This window comes from Stegastes partitus, unplaced genomic scaffold, assembly GCF_000690725.1.
Source record: "Stegastes partitus isolate 25-593 unplaced genomic scaffold, Stegastes_partitus-1.0.2 Scaffold471, whole genome shotgun sequence".
Classification (NCBI taxonomy): domain Eukaryota; kingdom Metazoa; phylum Chordata; class Actinopteri; family Pomacentridae; genus Stegastes; species Stegastes partitus.
In genome coordinates, this window is record NW_007578202.1 from 73,987 (window position 1) to 92,000 (window position 18,014).

Below are 18,014 nucleotides of genomic sequence, written 5' to 3' on the forward strand. Positions count from 1 at the left end.
AGTCACATCAAGTCTATTACTTTTTTCAGTTCAAAACTGCAATTCATCAGATTATCCACAATAATCTATTTTAATGTCAACAGTCATGTTAGAAAAGACGTTGATTACTGGGACTGGATTCAGCATTCAGCTGTTATCTAAGTTCCACTATCACTATATAAAGTGTGACAGGGTGTATTGCACAGTTATGATGACTTTGCAAAATATCGATCAAACCCTTTTGCTGATATTATTGTCGAGTCACATCAAATCTGTTACTTTTTTCAGTTCAATACTGCAATTCATCAGATTACCCACAATAATCAATTTTAAAGTCAATAGTCATATGAGAGAAAAAGTTGATTTCTGGGACTGGATTCAACATTCAGCTGTTATATAAGTTCTGCTATATAAAGTGGGAGGGGGGGCAGTCATGATGATTTTGTGAAATATCGATCTGCCACTTGCTTCCAGTTTGATTCTGAGATTTCGCAGCAAGTAAAGACCAAATAAATGAGTGAGAGCAGGGAGCATGCAATTTGTCAGCTTTAGCTTTCTAAGGAGTTCAACCAGATTGAAATGTAATGCAAAGGCGCCAGATCAAAACGAAAATCAACATGACAGATTTTAGAGGTCAAAAAGTGTAAACACTTCGTAGTTTAGCCCGCTTGCAGAAAAAGACGGTAGTCTATGACGTCTTACCTTTGGCGAAAGACTTCTGAGTAACCATCTTGACACTTGAGGTGTGTAATGGAGCGACAAAAAAGCCTCTGGACAAACGCAGAACGTTACCAGGAAGCGATTGCACACTGCACATTTTAGTACGGCTGTATTATTTATTGAGTTCGCTACTTCCGGAGTGGGCGTGTCACACAAAGTTTCAGCCAATGACATGTAAGGACGGTTTGTCGGGGGTTTCGTAGTTACTATGGATACGCAAAGAGTCGACTCACTTTCTTGCGTGTTTAAGAAATACTTAAATTTTATTTTGCTGCTACTTTAGTTATTTTGAAATGGACGACACTGGAAGTCTAGAAGTCAGGTATGTTTCAGCTACAGTTGCACTTATCTATTGTCTTTTTTTAAATTTTTATTGCTGTACTATTGACATCCTGTCCATCGATGCTAATGCTAGCTATTATTCGGTTGTTCTGCTCCCTCCAGGTGGATACAAGGTTCTATAAACAAGAGTATCGACTTTGTGGACAATAAAACAGTATGTTACACATGTGGGAGTCATATCTGTTTCCTGAATGTGGAGACAAAAAAGCAGAGTGTGTTTCTAAGTCCTGGCAGAGACGTTGGTGCACTGACAGCTAATGGCAAATGGAGGATTTTTGCTTTCTCTGAGCAAAAACTATCCCCGTCTATATTCGTGTACAATTTCCCTGAGCTTCAGCTGAAGAATGAACTGAAAGGTAAGATGATATTATCTCCAAGCAGAGATGACTACTTCTGCAACTACCACACATTCAGCGATTTATTGTAATCCTGTAAGATATTTTAGTTTGTTGCTCTTTGTTTGTTTGGATGCATCCCTCCTATATTTTTTTTTTTTTCATATAAATCCTACATAGTTGGTTCTTTTTGTAGGAACAGCACAACTGGACTACACATCTCTGGCATTATGTGATGGTGGTCCATATTTGGCCTGTTGCTCCTCTCTTCCTGACCACACCATTACAGTGTGGTAAGCCACAGAAAGCAGTAGTGTACCTCTTCTGGATGTCACCTTCTGTTATTCAGACTGACCAGCTTTGTTACTGTAATCGTGACTTTGTGATGCAGGAACTGGGAAAATGCTGAGTCAGTGTGTACACAACCTCAAGCTGGAAAAGATGTCACTTCTTTGGTGTTCAACCCTCAAAACTGGTTCCAGCTTTGTGCATTGGGGACGACACACCTCACTGTCTGGAATATTGAGAAGAGTGCAAGCTTTCATGTCCTGAAACCAAGGTAAAGCACAACTGGCTGCACAAGCATGTACATAAAACCCAGAGTGATACATTGGACGATGATATTTTCTGTGCATTGCATGTAAATTAGTTGATAAGATTACGTACATTCCCTACATTTATCTTTTACCTTCAATAATCAGCAGGTGTAGAGATCAAACAATATTATTCATGTGCAAGTCATGTTTGTTGTGTTGCAGTGTAATAGAGCTTCCAGCAACTGATGGGTCCTTTGTTGAGAGACTGTCACCCACCCCTTATTTGGTGAGCAACAAACTGTCTAATTGGCTCCAGAGATGCCTCCTAAGTCTCAAGGGAGACAAAGAATTGTTACTTTCACCTTTGCACTTGCTAAATACACTTTAACAATTTTATATGTTTGTAAAGCAACTATGTTTAGATCTATTAAGGTGTTGTTTGGGAAAGCTATCAGTCAGGAAAAACAAAGAAAACACCTAACTGTTGCTCAACTCCACATGTATTTACACAGACGGAATTTTACACCAGAGCCAGACTGACTCCTTCTGCCATCTGCTGGACAGCCACATCAGAGCTTTGTGTGGGCTGTGCGGAGGGTTTTCTGCTCCTAGTTGATCCAGAGAGTTTCTCCGTCTCAGTTCTTTTCAACCCCACAAGTAAACAAACATGCACACTGGGATGTGGTAGATATTTAAAAAGTCACTGGAAATATTTCTGTTACCAAATTTTATTTGGCTTTAGAAACAGCATTTGACATTCTCTTTGTGTTTCTCTTTTGTTCAGCTGCTGATGCCTTACCTGAACTCAAAGAGAGCAACTTTCAAAGTCTAACCTTTAATAAGAACAGTCTGATCGCTGTAGGGAAGGTACAAACCCGTGCACCTTATAACATCTGTATGACCTCTTTAGGCATTTCAGATCCTCCATTAATCTCACTTAAAAGCACTTGCCTATTTATTACAGGAGAGTATGGTGCACTGTCTGCAGATCAAAGGAACTCAGATCGACATTGAACAAACATGGCAATTGGAAAGAGCTGTCAAAACGGTGATGTACTCCCCTGACCAGGAAACATTACTTTTATCTTCTAAATCAGTAAGTACTTAAATATACCATAGCGTATGTATGGTTTTTCATCAAATAATGACATGTTACCATGGATTTTATTTCTTAGAATCTGCCTTTGAGGGTTGACTTTGCACGACAGTACAGTAAAGGCAGTGAGCCAGCTTTACCTTAACTGACAATGCATTTTCCTGTTATTTCTGTCCATTTTATACGCAAGCATTTCTTTTGTGCATAAGCAAATGAAACCCCAATTAACAAAAATGGTTAGTAACAACAACAACAAACAATTCTTTCATCTTCTTTGGCACTCCATAAAACTTCCTTGGTAGGGAGTGTCAGAAGTTTTTCTGTGCAGGGAAACCCTGGTTACTTGGGAGAAAAGATACTTTGAAAACAGAATCTGGCCTCTTGTTTTTTCAGGGGCAGATCTATATGCTGAACCAAGCCCAGTCAGACAAGATTGTGAAGGTTCTGGATGTTCTCAGTGGCAACTTTGTGGCAGCAGCTTTATTGCACACTGACAGGAATGTTTGTGTGGTAAGGCATTTGTGTTGCTCAAGAATCACAGTGTCTTGTAATGACGTATCATTTGGATCAGTTTCAGACCTGTGATGTTTGTGTTTTTACTGGTTGAAGTCACTGAGGGACTCTGGAGAACTGCAGCTGTGGTCCTCAGATGGCATCTGTATCGGTTCGCTGTCTCTTCAAGCTGAGGTCAGACTGACAGCATATGAACATTCAGAACCTGTTAATAGTGCCACACAGTATAATTGTTCTATGATTACTGTCTGAACATGACTTTATGTTAACCATACAATTAAATTTATGTGAATGTTGAAGAAGTATTTTGTTCTTCACATGTGGAAAAAAATGAATTGTCTGTTTAGGTCACAAGTCTAGCCTGCTGTCCTATTGCACATTATGCAGCTGTTGGAACAGCTTCAGGAAATGTCCTCTTCCTTGACCTGAACAAGGAGCAACAACCTCGCCTGGTGCACCAGGTTCAGCTCTACCACTCTGCTGTGGATCACCTAGTGTAAGCATCCTCCATCCCTGTGATGCCGTGGAGTTTCAGTTTAACACTAAATTTGTGAACAAGTAGCTCATCATACATTTATAAAATAAAAGCATGGATTATTTTTACCCGTAGCACCCAGAGAGGGCAACTGCTCTTTCAAATTTGGTCTGGAAAGTAAATGAAAATGTTTGTGCTTTTACAGCTTTGATCAAGAGGGACACTACCTTCTCACCAGTGCCTCAGATTCACGTATCTATTTGCTAGATGCAAAGCCATCAACAGCGTTTTCAGTAATAGGATACACAGGTAAATTCTCTTTCACTCTATAATTTAAAAAGTTACTGCACCCCTGTGTACACTAAATCCCTTCATGTGTCACTGCAAATGTCCTTGTAGACAAGAATTGATACATAGATCGGTTGAGTGTACGATTTCTGTGACCAAAACTGTTTTTTTTCCCCCAGTAATTCCTGGACACGTTTTGTCACTTTCCGCTCAATGCATCAGGGACTGTGAACAGGTGAAAGTTCTTGCACTGTGTGCTGGACAAGAGGACAGTAATCAGGAAGGCAGTCTGCTCACAGTGCTCACTCTACCTTCTGGGAACCTTGCAGGTACAGCACTAATGGACTCAATGAATTTCATACTTTGTAGATGTTGAAGTTCTTTTTACCCTTTAAGCCCTTGGTAATATTTTAAAACTTCCACCTGGCAAAGCATGAGCAAACTTGGGCTCTATGATGAGAGACACTTTGGGGAAGTTTGAATGCAGTAAGTCTCTATAACCTTGCAACCAGGTCAAAGTGAAATTCAAAAAACTTGGTATTTTAACTTCTATCCATTCAAAACTGTGAACTGTGAGAGTAAATAGCAGCCTCAGAGTAATGAGTCAGTGTCAGGGATGTTTTTGAACCTGTTCTGAAAATATTTAACTGCAGCAATACCAAATTTGATGCAACTGAAATTAGGCACAACAAATCTTACATCAATAGTAGTCATAGTAACAGCAGGCACCGTCTTCGGTAAATATGGCAATCTTGGCAACCTTTGAACATTTGGCACCAGTTGTGTTTTTATAACAGATGGTTCAGGTACGGGGTCCTCCAGGGTGAAAAAGGTGAAATTATCATAAAATTACCCGGCATCCATCCGGAGGAGAGCGAGCAATGAGTAATAGATTATCTGAACCCTCTGGTGGGGCTACAGGCAATATGAGGATCTTATGTCTGACACATTAGTCATAAAATCATGAGGTGTTGACTGAGCAATTTAACAAATTCAAACAGAGGCCAGGGAGGTCCACTGCATACTTTACAACACAGAGCAAAAGGTAGGAATTTATTTCACAACCAACAGATGGTGAATCATCTCCTGTAGGCGAAGAGCGTATTGAAAGGTGATTGACGGGATTAAACCAAATTCAAGGTTTGCGTGCTGCTTGGTGCCCTGTAGTTTCCTTTTTACATAACTTGAAGCAGAAAACAGCAGAGTTTCTATCTGCTGGGATTCCACTACTCCTTCTGTTCTTATTGTTTCATGTCTACAAATATCCTTATTATTCTGAGGAGATGCCTCAACAGTTGACTTCAATCATTCTTCACAAAGACAAACACATTTGCACGACTGATTAATAGTACTCAGCAGGGCATTTTTGTATCCATATGTTTAGACATGCTGTCTTTAACGCCGTTAAAAAGAATGCAACAGCTGAGTACTTTAAACCCTGTGTTTATACAGCAGCCTGGAAAACTGTGTTGAAAAGCACAGACCATGACACAGAGAAATATCTAGAGGAAAGTGGAAATTCTAAAGCAAGGGTGTGGCCACAGTCGTGTGTTGCACCACACAAAAGTTATATAACTAAAACATATGACTGTGGTGTGGCATCTATGTGATATGCAAAGCTGATGACTGGTTAAAATCACCAGTAGCTGTGCATGTAGTGATTTATATGACAGTTGAGTGTAGTTAAAAAGTGTAGATAGTAGATTGTACGCTGTAACAATGTTTATAGAGCCATTTTATAGGCCATTTTATTTGACGCAGCACTTCTAATGTCCAAACAAAAGCACAAGGACCAGCCACTGAAGAAACCCTCAGTAGTAGTGCTTGTATGTAGATATGTGGAATTGGAATCACTAATTTATTTGTTTCCGATCACGTGTAACAATGTGTGTATTGCAGGTCCAGATTGTGTAGACCGACATGGGTGTCTGTCCGCTCACTTCCTCAAAGTGTTCAGATACAAAGTGCTTCATCCACTTACGTCCTGTGTTCTGGGTGTCAGCGAGGTTTTTGCTTATTGCCACAGGAATAAAACCCTTCAGCGATTTCAGCTTCCTGAGGTTTGCTGCTGTCTAATGTGTTCATAATTCTCTGTCTTCGTCTTTACAAAAAAAAAATACTGTAAAGCATCATTGTGATTAAAAAAAATAAAATATTGATAGAAGCCACATGTTTGGATTCTTAATCTTTGTATTAATACACATGAAACCATTATCCTGCTCCCCAATCATCTCCTCAGAACACAGACGATTCCTCCAGCCAACAGGTGGTCGAGTTGAAACCAAACCAGGAAGTGAGGGGTCATCCACTGGGCCCAGCCTCTCTCGCTCTGTCTCCTCACAACTTATGGTTGGCTTCAGTAGGCCGAGATGGTTTACTACAGATTAGAGAAACTACTTCCATGGTAGGAACTCATTTTATTATTTTTTACTTAGATACATTTTGATTCATGCTTTAATTTTCTGTGGTCTATGATATGCCTGCAGGAGCGGTACATTCAACTGCAATGTCATCCAGTCCGTCTTGGTGGAGTCCGGAGTGTGTCCTTCTCCACAGACGGGCGAACACTCCTCACTGCCGGCTTCAATGATGGCTCTCTTTTGTCTGCGAATCTCAGGTAAAGCAGCCCGTCTGGCTTCCATAATGCACAGCTGTGAACAGTAGAGGGAACTGTTGCTCACGCTTGCACTTTGCAATTTCATATAGTTCATATAAAACAATGCACTTCCGCTGTTACCGCTGGCAGTGAGAGACGGTCGTAAATGAATACATGAATGTCCTGTGAGTGAAAGGTCCAGGGGAATCATGACCATAACTCACAGGAAGACAAAGATTTAATAAAACCCACAGCGCAATCTTTCCACCAAGTAACATCCCACTTACATTCCACATCTGCCTCCTCTGCCTGCTGCTGCATGCTTTAGTGCTGTTTTACTATTCCAAGAATTGTTTTAGTTTTGTTTTTTTTCTGCATCCATTTGTTGGTACACTTTGTATCTGATGTACCAGCTGCTTGTAATGATCATCACGTGCCAGTTTAAGACATGTTTGGTGATATTTTGTATTTTTCTTGTCAGTAACATATCAAGTGAAAAGAGTAAATATTGTCTGTGTAACCAAAGCAGGAAATAAATTATTCCTTAGTGTAACAAAGACCCATTGTTGCCCAAAAACTAATAAATGCATTAATCATTTAGTCACACTGTCACGTGTTCCTTTGTTTTGATCAACGTGAGCACTGCAGTTTATTTTAGTCAGTCTTATATACACGGTCCTGCTACCGCAGATACTCATCGGCTGAGGGTATTTCCCAACAAATTCACTATTTACTCCCGTTTGAATGACATGAATTCAAAAATCTAACTACACATTTGTGGCACATTACCATGGGAACAAATCAGTTTGTTGCTGAGTGCTGCAGACGAGGGAAATATGTCAGTAATTATAGAGCGATGGACTCTGTTGGTTTTGGTGTTTTCACAGGAAAACAACTAATAAATACCTTCACATATTTATTGTTTATTTGTTTTCCATGACTCCATACAGAATTAAAGATGTGGATGCTGGCAAGACGAGTGAAGCTACTCAGTATAGTCATTCTACAGCACATTTCTTGAAAGACATATTCAATGCAGAAAACCCCATCCTCATCGGCTTTCCTCTGTGGGGCCAAGGGACTCCTGCTGGAAGTGAAAAAACAGACGAACGTGAGGTAAGAAATATTCCATTGTATTCTATTTAACTGTAAATTAGTATTACATGACAGTGTACAAACTATGTGGGTGATTTAACAGCACGCTACAACTGCAGAAAATACTGCAGCTTGAGGAGCCATGTAATAAGCTTTGCCTTTATTAAAGCTGTAATGTTCTCATTGCTCTAGGTACACTTACTTGGGTTTCTAAAATGTAGTCACTCCTCACTGCTATTACTGGGGTGGAAAAAATAGTTGGAGAACCTCTCAGTAAAATGCAAGCAGTGCTGCAAATTACAGCTTCCAAAACTGAAGCTATGCCTCTGTAAAACTGTTTGAGCAAAAACATTGTCTCAAAGACTGAGATTATGTTTATGTTGCAGGTAGAAGTGTGAGGATGTGAATTCTTTGTAAGAAAAGTTTGTTTCTCAGCTGTTTCACTAATCAAACCAACATTTCACATTCTTAATTATAGCAAAGTGGTGTAAATCTGGTATTATTTCACTCAGTTTGCCACACATGTAAGCAATTAACTAAATTAACAGTTAAGCAATGTATCTGTGTTATTGTCTTTATGTGCTGTTAACACCTTGTAGGTCAGTAGCAGAACATCTGTGGATGTGACCGAACAAGACGAGAGTTACAACAGCCTGCTGCCTGCTCCACCTTCACATCCAACCTGGCTGGAAAGCAGGCGAGAGACAGTCAGTGACTAACACACTGGGATATTTGTGATGGTGGCATGAGATGTGGATAATGTCAACTGTAGAACTTGCAGATGGGGGATTACGAAAGTGCCCTTTAGCACCTGTGTGTGATATCTTGTTCCGAAAACAGCTGTGTTGCTTTTGGCACACAGTCGCTCTGTGCAACGTTTGATTTATCGCCATTTACAGAGTGAGAAAGTCAACCAATTCTCTAAGTGGTAGTGTGGTACTTTAAAGCAGATAAGCATCTGCAGAATCCTGTCCAGTACCTAGCCACCTGACAAAGCTTCTTGATAACAATAAGTTGATACTTGAGGCGTGGCAGGTGTTTGAATTGTTGGTTTTACACCTGTTCTACAATTACACATGGGAAAGGGGCACTTTTCTGTCTGGTTTTACGCTGCACTGAAATGCTGCATCGGAATTTTTCTACTCTTCATGTTGTCAAATTTGTTATGACTACTGTTTTAAAATTCTTTTAATTTTTGCTTACAGCAGCTAGGAAAAGTGCTGTGTTTGTTGTGTGTATTTTGAACAGGTTATCAAAGAAGACAATGAGAAATATTCTGAGCCAAAGCAAAAACTGAGGGAAACCATCAAAGAGTTACGTGGTGCTGTAAGTGAGCTTTATCTCTCTTTTTTTCCAGTTCTGCACAAAGAAGATACTCATAAGTTCTTAAGCAATAAGAAATGATCATAGCAACCTTAAAACCTGACAGAATCCCACTGTGCACAAAACACAAACACTGTATCTCTAAGTGTTTTTAATTCTGTAAGGCTTCACTTTATTTGTGCAAAACGTACACACACAGTAAAATAGGGTAATTTGGGGGGAAAAAAAGTTGTTCATGAAGCTGAAGCGCTCAGGAGCAGTCTATAAACCAGTGCCAATGTCAAATTTCAACTCACATCCATCAAAAAAAAATTGACATATTTTAAACTTTAATTTCCAGTTTTATTGATTTCTAGCTCATAGAAAATACAGTTTGTTCATCAGAAAAAATACATGAATCGATATCAGTTCAACAAACAAGTCGCATTGTGTCATTGCTTCATACACAAAAACACAAAGATAGAGGTAGAATGTGTGTGTCTGTGTGTGTTTTACACCAACACTGTAACTCCTAAGCTACGTTTTCTGCGTGGTCAGATCCAGGAGTTGGTAGGTGAAAATGAGAACCTCCTTGAACAACATCTCAGCGTGGATGTTGAGGAGCAGAGGAGACATGAGGCCATGGTGGAGCAGGAGGTTGCAAAGGTACTGTTCACACACAAACATGAACGCAATTAATCGTTAATTCTGCTTTGAGGTGATCCTTAAGGTCCTTTCATTGTAGTTAAGGTCCGAAATCAAAGGGGACATTGTCCAAAATTGTTACCTCCGTGACGTCCTAAAGAGAGAATGCTGGGATTCTGTGAAAGTCAAAGGCAGAGCCATTAAGGTAAGACAAGCACTGAGGTGTCAAACTAATGAGTGTTACATTTCTTAGTTATGACTGTATGTTTTTTTCTGTTCTAAATCACTTGTGGTTGTCTCCTGCAGGCCTTTTACTCTGAAATTGAGGTGCGGAACTTTTCCCTGAAAGAGCAGACAGAGAAAGAGTTGGAGGACCTTCGCAGGGTGGAGAATATAAGGAAGCTTGAACAGGCTGCGTGCACCGTAAGCAAACCTGCTTCACAGGCTGTGGTTTAGATTCTGATTAACACTGCAAAGAAAAGCACATGTGAAGAATTAGAATCAATTAAACCATATGTTTACTGTTTTGAATGTGACACAAAAATGCAAAAGCTGTGACATGCAGCCTCTTCACTGCATTGCTTTAAACTCACTGAAAATACATTTTATTGCAAAACCATTCAAGCCAAAACAAGTTTATTGCTGCAAAATAATTGGATGCTTTGAATCGCAGTCCTTCATCTGACCTTTGACTGCTAAAGCTTTTTGAAATGCTTGAACACATGCCAGTCCACCAGTGAAGAAACTGTTTGAGATTTACGGCTTTGTGGCTAAAACGAAGTTGTTACGATAGTTCTCTTCACTGCAATATTCTTTGGGTAAAGTTTATAATCTTATGGCCACAAATTCGACGCTCAATGTTTATCTCAGCCCGCTTGTTTCCCCCACCTTTCAGCTGCAGTTCAGCAGCCTAAAGAAGAGCGCAGAAGAGGAAGAGCAGGCAGAGGAAGGCCATGAGGCAGAGAACGCCGCTCTGATGGGAAGTTTCTCCTCTCAGTTAGGATTCTCAAACCCCTACATCTACGATCAGTTCAGCCTGCAAATCACAGAGCAGCGGATCAACCAGATAACTCTGCTACAGGTGGGAACCTGTTGCAAAAACTGATGTCAGCAAAAACGTGATAATGATGCCTTGAAATACACGTTCAAATAAGTGGGTATTATAACTGACTCAGTCATTCATGTGAACTCTCGCTGCAGAACAAATTTCACCTAGTAGGACTATAAATATAGCCTCTAACCTTGAATCATGACCATAAATAATATTTTTTCTTTGTTGAATTTCACTCGTCTCTGACTGCAGGATTTGATCTATCGCATCAAGACGGGTTTCAACGCCGACTTTGAGGTCCTGCACAGGCAGAAGATGCAGGAGATCAGACGTGTGAAGGACAGGAACAGGCAGATCAGGGAAATCATGCTGGAGTTGGACATGAACATCGAGCTGTGGGAGCCCAGCCTGACCGACGGCGAGTGGCCAGAGAGGCTGTTCACCGTGGACGACTCTGAGGTTACTGTCCTCAAGAAACATCTAATCAGTTGACAAAGTTCACAGAAAGTTCAACAAACAAAGCGCATGCTTAACCTCTCTGCGGCTTGTTGAGTTTGTTTTGTTTTCCAAAATGTGAAATAGTTTGCGGTCGTTGTCATGTGAGATATCACCTTTGTCCCTCTCCAGATAAAAGCAGAGAAGTATCTCAGCCCAGAACAGCAAAAGGAGGAAGAGAGGAGGAAGCTGGAAGAGCAAAATCATTTGGCTGCTCAAGTATGCTGCTATTATAATGTTTTTGTTTTTTAAGCTGTGCGTCAATGTTTACAAATTCTTCAGATACTTCCATATGCAATTACTGCTTCTATGGTTATCATCATTCACCAAAAATCTAGAAAATTTCATAAACCTTATTGCTATATAGAATACACAATAAGTCATAAATAAAGTAGTTCAGTTGTGTCAAACTGATGGTTTTTGTTTTTCTATTGTAGGATGATGATTGCAGAGAAAGAGCTCTTGATGACATGATGGAAGGAGTGCTTGAAGTGAAAAAGAAGGACATCCTAAAAATGGTGAAAAAAGAGAACATTTTTTAGATTGTGCATCACCACAACAGATTTGAAGTGAAACAAACAAGGTGCAGCTGAAGTGTAGACTTTCAGGTTTAATATCATTTAGTTCAACAATATTGTTTGTATGGCTGTCAGTGGAACTTTAACTGTTGATGTGACTGCTGGCAGATGTAACAGGATGAATTCAGAAGTGTGTACAGCAACACTTTCTGTTCAGACTCAGTCAGAACTCTCAGTACAGATGGATAATGACCCACAACATACCACGCAGCAACCCGAAATGTTTTTTTAAGTCAAAGAAATGGAATGTTCTTAAATGGTCGAGTCACTCCTCAACCCAAATGAGCTGCTTTTCACTTACTGGAGGCAAAACTGAAAACAGAAACACCCACAAACAAGCAGCAACTTAAGGCGGATACAGAAAAGTCCTGGCAAAGCATCTCATGATGTCCGTGAGCTCCAGACTTCAGGCAGTAATTGAATGAAAAGGATTTGCATCCCAAGTATTAAAAATAATCCTCATATTTATAATTATGTTAGTTTTCCAATAATGTTTCAGCCTGTGGAAATGAGGGAGACCATGTAAAAAAAATGTCTGTAAATCCTAAACTCTCACTGCAGTATTTTTGTTAAACCTCTTAAATCAAAGCCAAAAGTCTGCAGTTCAATCACATTTTAATTACTTCATTTCTAATCTGTCGTGGTGCTGTACAGAGGCAAAATTACAGAAACTGTGTTACTGTCTCTGCACTTATGGACCTGACTGTAATTAGATCGCACACGCTGTAAAAACAATGGAAGAAAAACCTTCTCTACCTCATGCAGTCTTTTTTTTCTTTCTTCAAAACTCAGAATCTCAATGTAGCAAAAAGAACCACTTGCAAAGCATTAATCGTCTCCCTTTATTCTAATGATGCCCTATTTTGTTTTTTTGTTTTTTTTTTAACTTGAATTCTTTTCTGGGCAGTTCCAGTTGAATTAGAAAAATCAGCATGAAGGGGGCACATAGTTTCTATTGAATTTACTCCACAGGAAATACCTCCGCCTGAGTTTGTGTTGAACAAAGCTGACATCGACTGGAGTGAGGAGGAGAAAAAAGTCTACAAAGAGTATGAAAAGAAAACCAAAGACCTCAGTGAAGAGAAGGAAAAATACAAAAAGGTATTACATAGGATGCATTTGTTGTTCTGTATTGCATTAATCAGAAATATTAATACAATCTGATCAGTATAAATCATCTGTAATTGCAGGCACTGAAGATTGAAATGAAAAAACTGCAGGACTCCACTAAGGATGCGACTGAAAAATTTGATGAAACTTTGACAAAACTGTTGGAGAAGAAAGGGAACTATACAGAAGCTATATACCAGGTGAGGCAGCACGCAGTTACACATCTACATGTAAATGTAAAAGTCCTTCTTTTCACATTGTCCTTTCCTCCTTGAGATATGCGAAATCTTTCAAAAAATCCTGCTTAATATTATTTCTGCTATGTTTTACAGGAAGAGCTCAAGATTACCTATCTTGTTGATTCAGTCTTAGCAGAAGAGGAGATGAGAAATCAAGAGCTGGAGCTCAAGCTCAAACTTGAAAAAATGTTGGCATACAAGGTCAGAGAACTCGTGTGCAGTAATGCTGTTGGAATTTATGGCTGCCAGCTCCAGAATCTGTTATTTGTGAGAAATGGCAGCAGTGTCCATCTAAATTCAAGTTCAACATCTTCCCATCGCTCAGGCGTGTTTTGCAAGCACCAACCTGTGTGGCACCTTCGTTTGTTTGACTTCAAGATTATTTCCCGTACATGCTGCTCTCGTCTTAATGACCTCTTTCTCTGACAGGATGAAACTGGAGAAGAGCTGAAGAGACATGAACAAGAAGTCGAGTTGTTTCACGAGGCCTATGACAGCCTTGTCGAGGAGGACAAAGTAAGTCCGCTGATAAAGAGCTGTTAGTCATCATGACTGTAAGTGATGGTGGACATAAAATAACAGCATAACATCCATGTCTCTCAAGCTTCTAGACAAAGATTTCAAAAAGGAGTTCCCCGATGTACCAGACAAAGTGGTTGACTCCCTCTATAAGCTGTTCAAACGTAGACCCAGGTTTGTAAAACAGCTGGCTCATAGCTTCATATGTATATAAACTGCATGATTTGATATACACTAATTATAAAGTGTTTAGCACCTTCTGTAGACAGTCTTTTTATGCTTCAGGGTGCAAAAGATGAGGACCCAGACCGACAACAACTCCAAACTGTCTAAAGAGCCTCGTCTTTGTGGTTCTCTGGCGCCTGACGGGCTCGGCAAAATGCTTAAGGCCATGGAGGAGCTGGATGCTCCTGAAAATATACCAGAGGGCCTGAAACCGTCGATTTGGGAGAGGTTCTGTCTTGTCCGCAGAGCAAAAGTAGAGAGCGAGCAAAAGGTAATACAAGGACACGGTTGGAGGTTAAAGATTGGAAACACAGAGGAACATTGCTCATCCACTAAAATAAATACAGATATCGAAGTAGTGCAACATTTTTCACAAACTCTGATGAAATTTTATACACAATGACTGGAATTCTTAGTCCTACCTAGGTGCTAAACAGATCTTAACACTTACTTTATGCATTTTCTTCTATGTTTGTAACCCTTTTCTCACTTCCATTGCAGGTTAAAATAAAAGCTTTGACTCTGGCTGAGATGCAGGCGTTCCTGCAGAGGAGGAGAGATGAGGATAAGGCAGCCCAACAGGAAACTAAAAATCTCTCAGAAGCATTTGAAAGGTAATTGTTGAAATTGTAATTCAAAACCAAACCTGATAGAATGGCACTCAAGTTGCAATGTGATAGTTTGTCTCACTCCCTTTACACCCAGCATCAATAGTAAATGGTGATAAAGTCAGGTGCAGTAATTCTGTTGTGGAAGAATGATTCTTGAGTGATTTTGCCGTCTCTTCTGCTGTAGTCTGCGTAAGGAGAAGAACCAGCACCTGATGGACACCATGGTCCAGGTCATACTGAAACATGGCAAAGTGGAGGTGTCCAACACGGACCTGACTGCTAAATACAACACATTAGTTCTTTGCCACAGGAGCGTCAAAGACGACCTCAAAAAAGAAATCAGGGTCAGACTGACACTCGTTGCAAAACACAGATTCTTAACAAGGACAATAGATCCAAGCACAAAAATATGTGAGGGAAATAATTGCAGATAAACTTAAATTACAATGTAAATGCTGCACGAGCAAATTATTTTCTGTTTTGAAAAAACGTGCCAAATTCAAGTAATGGTTAATATGTCTGTCAAGTGATTATCATTTGTGTAATCAGATGCTCACAGAGCAGAAGATTGCCTCCATGGTGAGGTGCAAAAATGTCTGTAAGGACATCATCCAGCTGGAGTGGAAGCACAAGGTGATGAGGAAGCAGCTCGACGATCTCAACGACAAGGCCAGAGGCATCAAGATGTTACGACTCTCGGGGGAGCAACAGGACATGGCTGTAATGTGGATTCTAAAACCTCCTAATACTGCTGCCTTTATGTTTTTTTTTTTTAGCTTGTCCAAAAAAAACCTGCTTATTTTCATTCTTATCCAAATGCCTTTTTAATAACGAGCTGCAGGAAAGTGAACACATTTCACCCGAGATAACCCCGATATGCTAATTATATGTCTGAAGTTTTCACAAAGTTCAGCATCTGCTTGAAATAAGAATGAAATCTCTGTGTTTGGGGTGAAACATTAATCCGTTTCACGTTTCTGGCCAAACCTCAGTCGGTGATATCAACGCAGGTATTTGGGTTTTGGCAGCATCAGATGTTTTGCGAGCAGAAAATTGTTACCATCCTCCAGTACAGATGGGTGATCTTTTATTGAAGACACACGCCCTATTCACAGAAGCGCCACACCCTGTTTTGTTCTTTTTACCTTTTAAAACTCTTACCCAATAGATGGAGTCCAGTTGGAAAATGATGCCGTCCTCACCTTTATTCACTTTCCTTTTTTTTTTTTGGTCATGTTTATGCATTTCAAATTTGAGGAAAACAAAATCTTCTGTGCTTCATTTGGCTTCAAGTGTTGATCTAAGGCGTGAATAAGCAGTTTAATTAAATACAGACCACAAAAGCTGACAGTACGATGTTTTGCTCTCAGTTAGAATGCATTCACCTCTTACCACATATCATAAAACGCAAGAGATTTCATGAGTTAGTAATGCTGTGGGATTGAGAAATGAAAAAAACATACAGATCAAATGTGACTCATCTTATTTTTTTAAAGTCAGTTATCATGGCACATGTGTTTCCTGCCGTCAGTGCCAGTTTCCTACAGCAAAAGGTCCAGGTAGTGCTACTGTGGTGCGGATTTCAGCTTCCGGTCATTGTTTGAGCCACTGAGAAAAACTTTGAACATAAACAAATCCACCCTGAGTGATCCTGAACATTTTCTGATTAAGGTTTTTGTTTTCTTGGCACAACTGTTACGGGATCACTCATCAAAACATCAAGAGCAGATGGAAAACCCTTTCTGCTGCTAATCTTTCAGTTTTCACTTCGTTTAAACCAGTTATTCCCTTGTCTTTCCAGTATCTCAGCAAGAAGTCTCAAGACAGTCGCATGTCCAAGCAAGTTTCCAGTTTGGAGAAAAGTATAGCTTTGATGAGAAAGGTAAAAAAAAAAAATTAATGATGGGTTCCCATCAATTAGCTCTGTGTTGTTCAGCTAATATGAATATTGTTCTTAATTTCAGACTCACCTACATGAAGTGCAGCAACGCATGAAAAAGGCTGAACAGATTAACAGGCAGGCGGCAATAAAAGCTGAGAAGAACTTAATTTTGGAACAGCAGCTTCCTGATATGCAGGTGACCGTGGCCGAGTTAAGAGACATCTGTGAAGCGACAGGTAATAGAAACAGTTATTTCAGCTATAATTAAACACATTGCAGAGGGAGCTTTCCTCTTCTTCTGGCTAATCATATGGCTTGTTTGGCGTTTAGCTTCAGAGGAAAACGAGGCCTCTGAAACAGAAGAGCGCTACCAGGAAATCGTTCACAAGAGCAACTTGAAGGACCTCGCCCAAGCACAGGCAGAAGACCTTAATTTCCTTTGGGCAGAGGTTGAGCGTCTGACAAAGAAGAACTTTCCTTCACTGGATCAGCTACAACACAACTGAGCAAAGACTTATTGTCAACACAATTTTATTTACACTTTTCTTAGCAATTGAACTGAACATGAAACGTGCACATTAAGCTGTGAATGAAAACTGTAGCAGCAACAAGTAAAACTGTCAACTAACTCCATTTGTGGAGCTTTTTTGTTAACTGATGGTAGAAATGATGTGTTTCAAAGCATTTTATCAGGTAGTGAAGTCCTCCTCTGTGCGATCAAAGTGCAGAATGCCGCCATCCAGACCGAAGAGGTCAATAAGCTCAGACAGGTCGGCCTTTCGTCCGTCTATGGGGACTTCTGACTGGAGCTCATACAGTGCAGCTTGAGCACAACTCCGCCACTTGTCAATCAAGCTTTGGAGCTGTGTTAAATCATTCTAGGGAGAAAGATGGAGAATGGGTTACAAAAAATACCACGTCCAGTCCAGGTAACCAAACATGAATCCTATTATATTCAATTTAAAGGGAGCTGATACCTTGCTTCTGTACATTTTCACCATCTTGAGCCTACGGAGAGTCTCCTTTTTGTCTTTGACCTCCTTTCTGAGTTGTTGTACAAAGTCCTCTGTTGGTTCAGGAACTGGTCCAGAAAACCTTTCACTCCCTGATCTCGCTTCATTTCTGTTTACATCAACATCGTGCGTAATGATTGAAAGATTATTAACGGTCTCCCGGGAATCTGCCGAAACTTGTCGACCATCCTCCTCCTCATCATCCACACAAAGGCGTTTAGCCACAGAGAGGGGCGAAGTGAAGGAGCGCCTTGATCTCTTCAGCCTCTCCTTCAGGGAAGCACTCAGCTTTGGATGCTGCTGTGGGATAGCAGAGAAACATGATTCACCAGGGGAAGTGTACGGACAAGTGATGATAATTAATGTGAG

The 18,014-nt window shown here is 40.2% G+C and overlaps 3 protein-coding genes across 3 annotated transcripts in view; 1 reads left to right on the plus strand and 2 right to left on the minus strand.

Annotated features, from left to right (window-relative positions):
- LOC103360884 (glutathione S-transferase omega-1) overlaps window positions 1–788 on the minus strand; it is a 5,272-nt gene extending 4,484 nt beyond the window's left edge. The window contains exon 1 of the mRNA XM_008286800.1: window positions 682–788. Within this exon, the coding sequence (XP_008285022.1) occupies window positions 682–709 (28 nt within the window). The 5' untranslated portion in view covers window positions 710–788. The remainder of the gene's footprint in view (window positions 1–681) is intronic.
- A 204-nt stretch (window positions 789–992) lies between these two features.
- On the plus strand, window positions 993–17,261 carry cfap43 (cilia and flagella associated protein 43). The gene is made up of 38 exons (XM_008286803.1): window positions 993–1,021; window positions 1,144–1,397; window positions 1,573–1,669; window positions 1,768–1,935; window positions 2,135–2,198; window positions 2,425–2,569; window positions 2,697–2,779; window positions 2,877–3,008; window positions 3,402–3,518; window positions 3,618–3,695; window positions 3,869–4,017; window positions 4,202–4,305; window positions 4,464–4,613; window positions 6,184–6,344; window positions 6,524–6,688; window positions 6,771–6,901; window positions 7,831–7,996; window positions 8,575–8,682; window positions 9,224–9,301; window positions 9,836–9,943; window positions 10,023–10,127; window positions 10,229–10,345; window positions 10,824–11,003; window positions 11,226–11,432; window positions 11,601–11,687; window positions 11,906–11,986; window positions 13,019–13,147; window positions 13,237–13,356; window positions 13,489–13,596; window positions 13,825–13,911; window positions 14,000–14,088; window positions 14,200–14,410; window positions 14,641–14,753; window positions 14,935–15,094; window positions 15,300–15,470; window positions 16,552–16,632; window positions 16,715–16,868; window positions 16,963–17,261. Exons 1-38 carry the CDS (start codon window positions 993–995, stop codon window positions 17,136–17,138), a joined length of 4,863 nt encoding a protein of 1,620 aa, XP_008285025.1. The 3' UTR covers window positions 17,139–17,261.
- Window positions 17,133–18,014, minus strand: part of sfr1 (SWI5-dependent homologous recombination repair protein 1) — a 1,343-nt gene continuing 461 nt past the window's right edge. Inside the window, exons 2-3 of the mRNA XM_008286802.1 lie at window positions 17,610–17,945; window positions 17,133–17,510 (exon numbers count right to left, since the gene is read on the minus strand). Of these exons, the coding sequence (XP_008285024.1) occupies window positions 17,322–17,510; window positions 17,610–17,945 (525 nt within the window). The 3' untranslated portion in view covers window positions 17,133–17,321. The remainder of the gene's footprint in view (window positions 17,511–17,609; window positions 17,946–18,014) is intronic.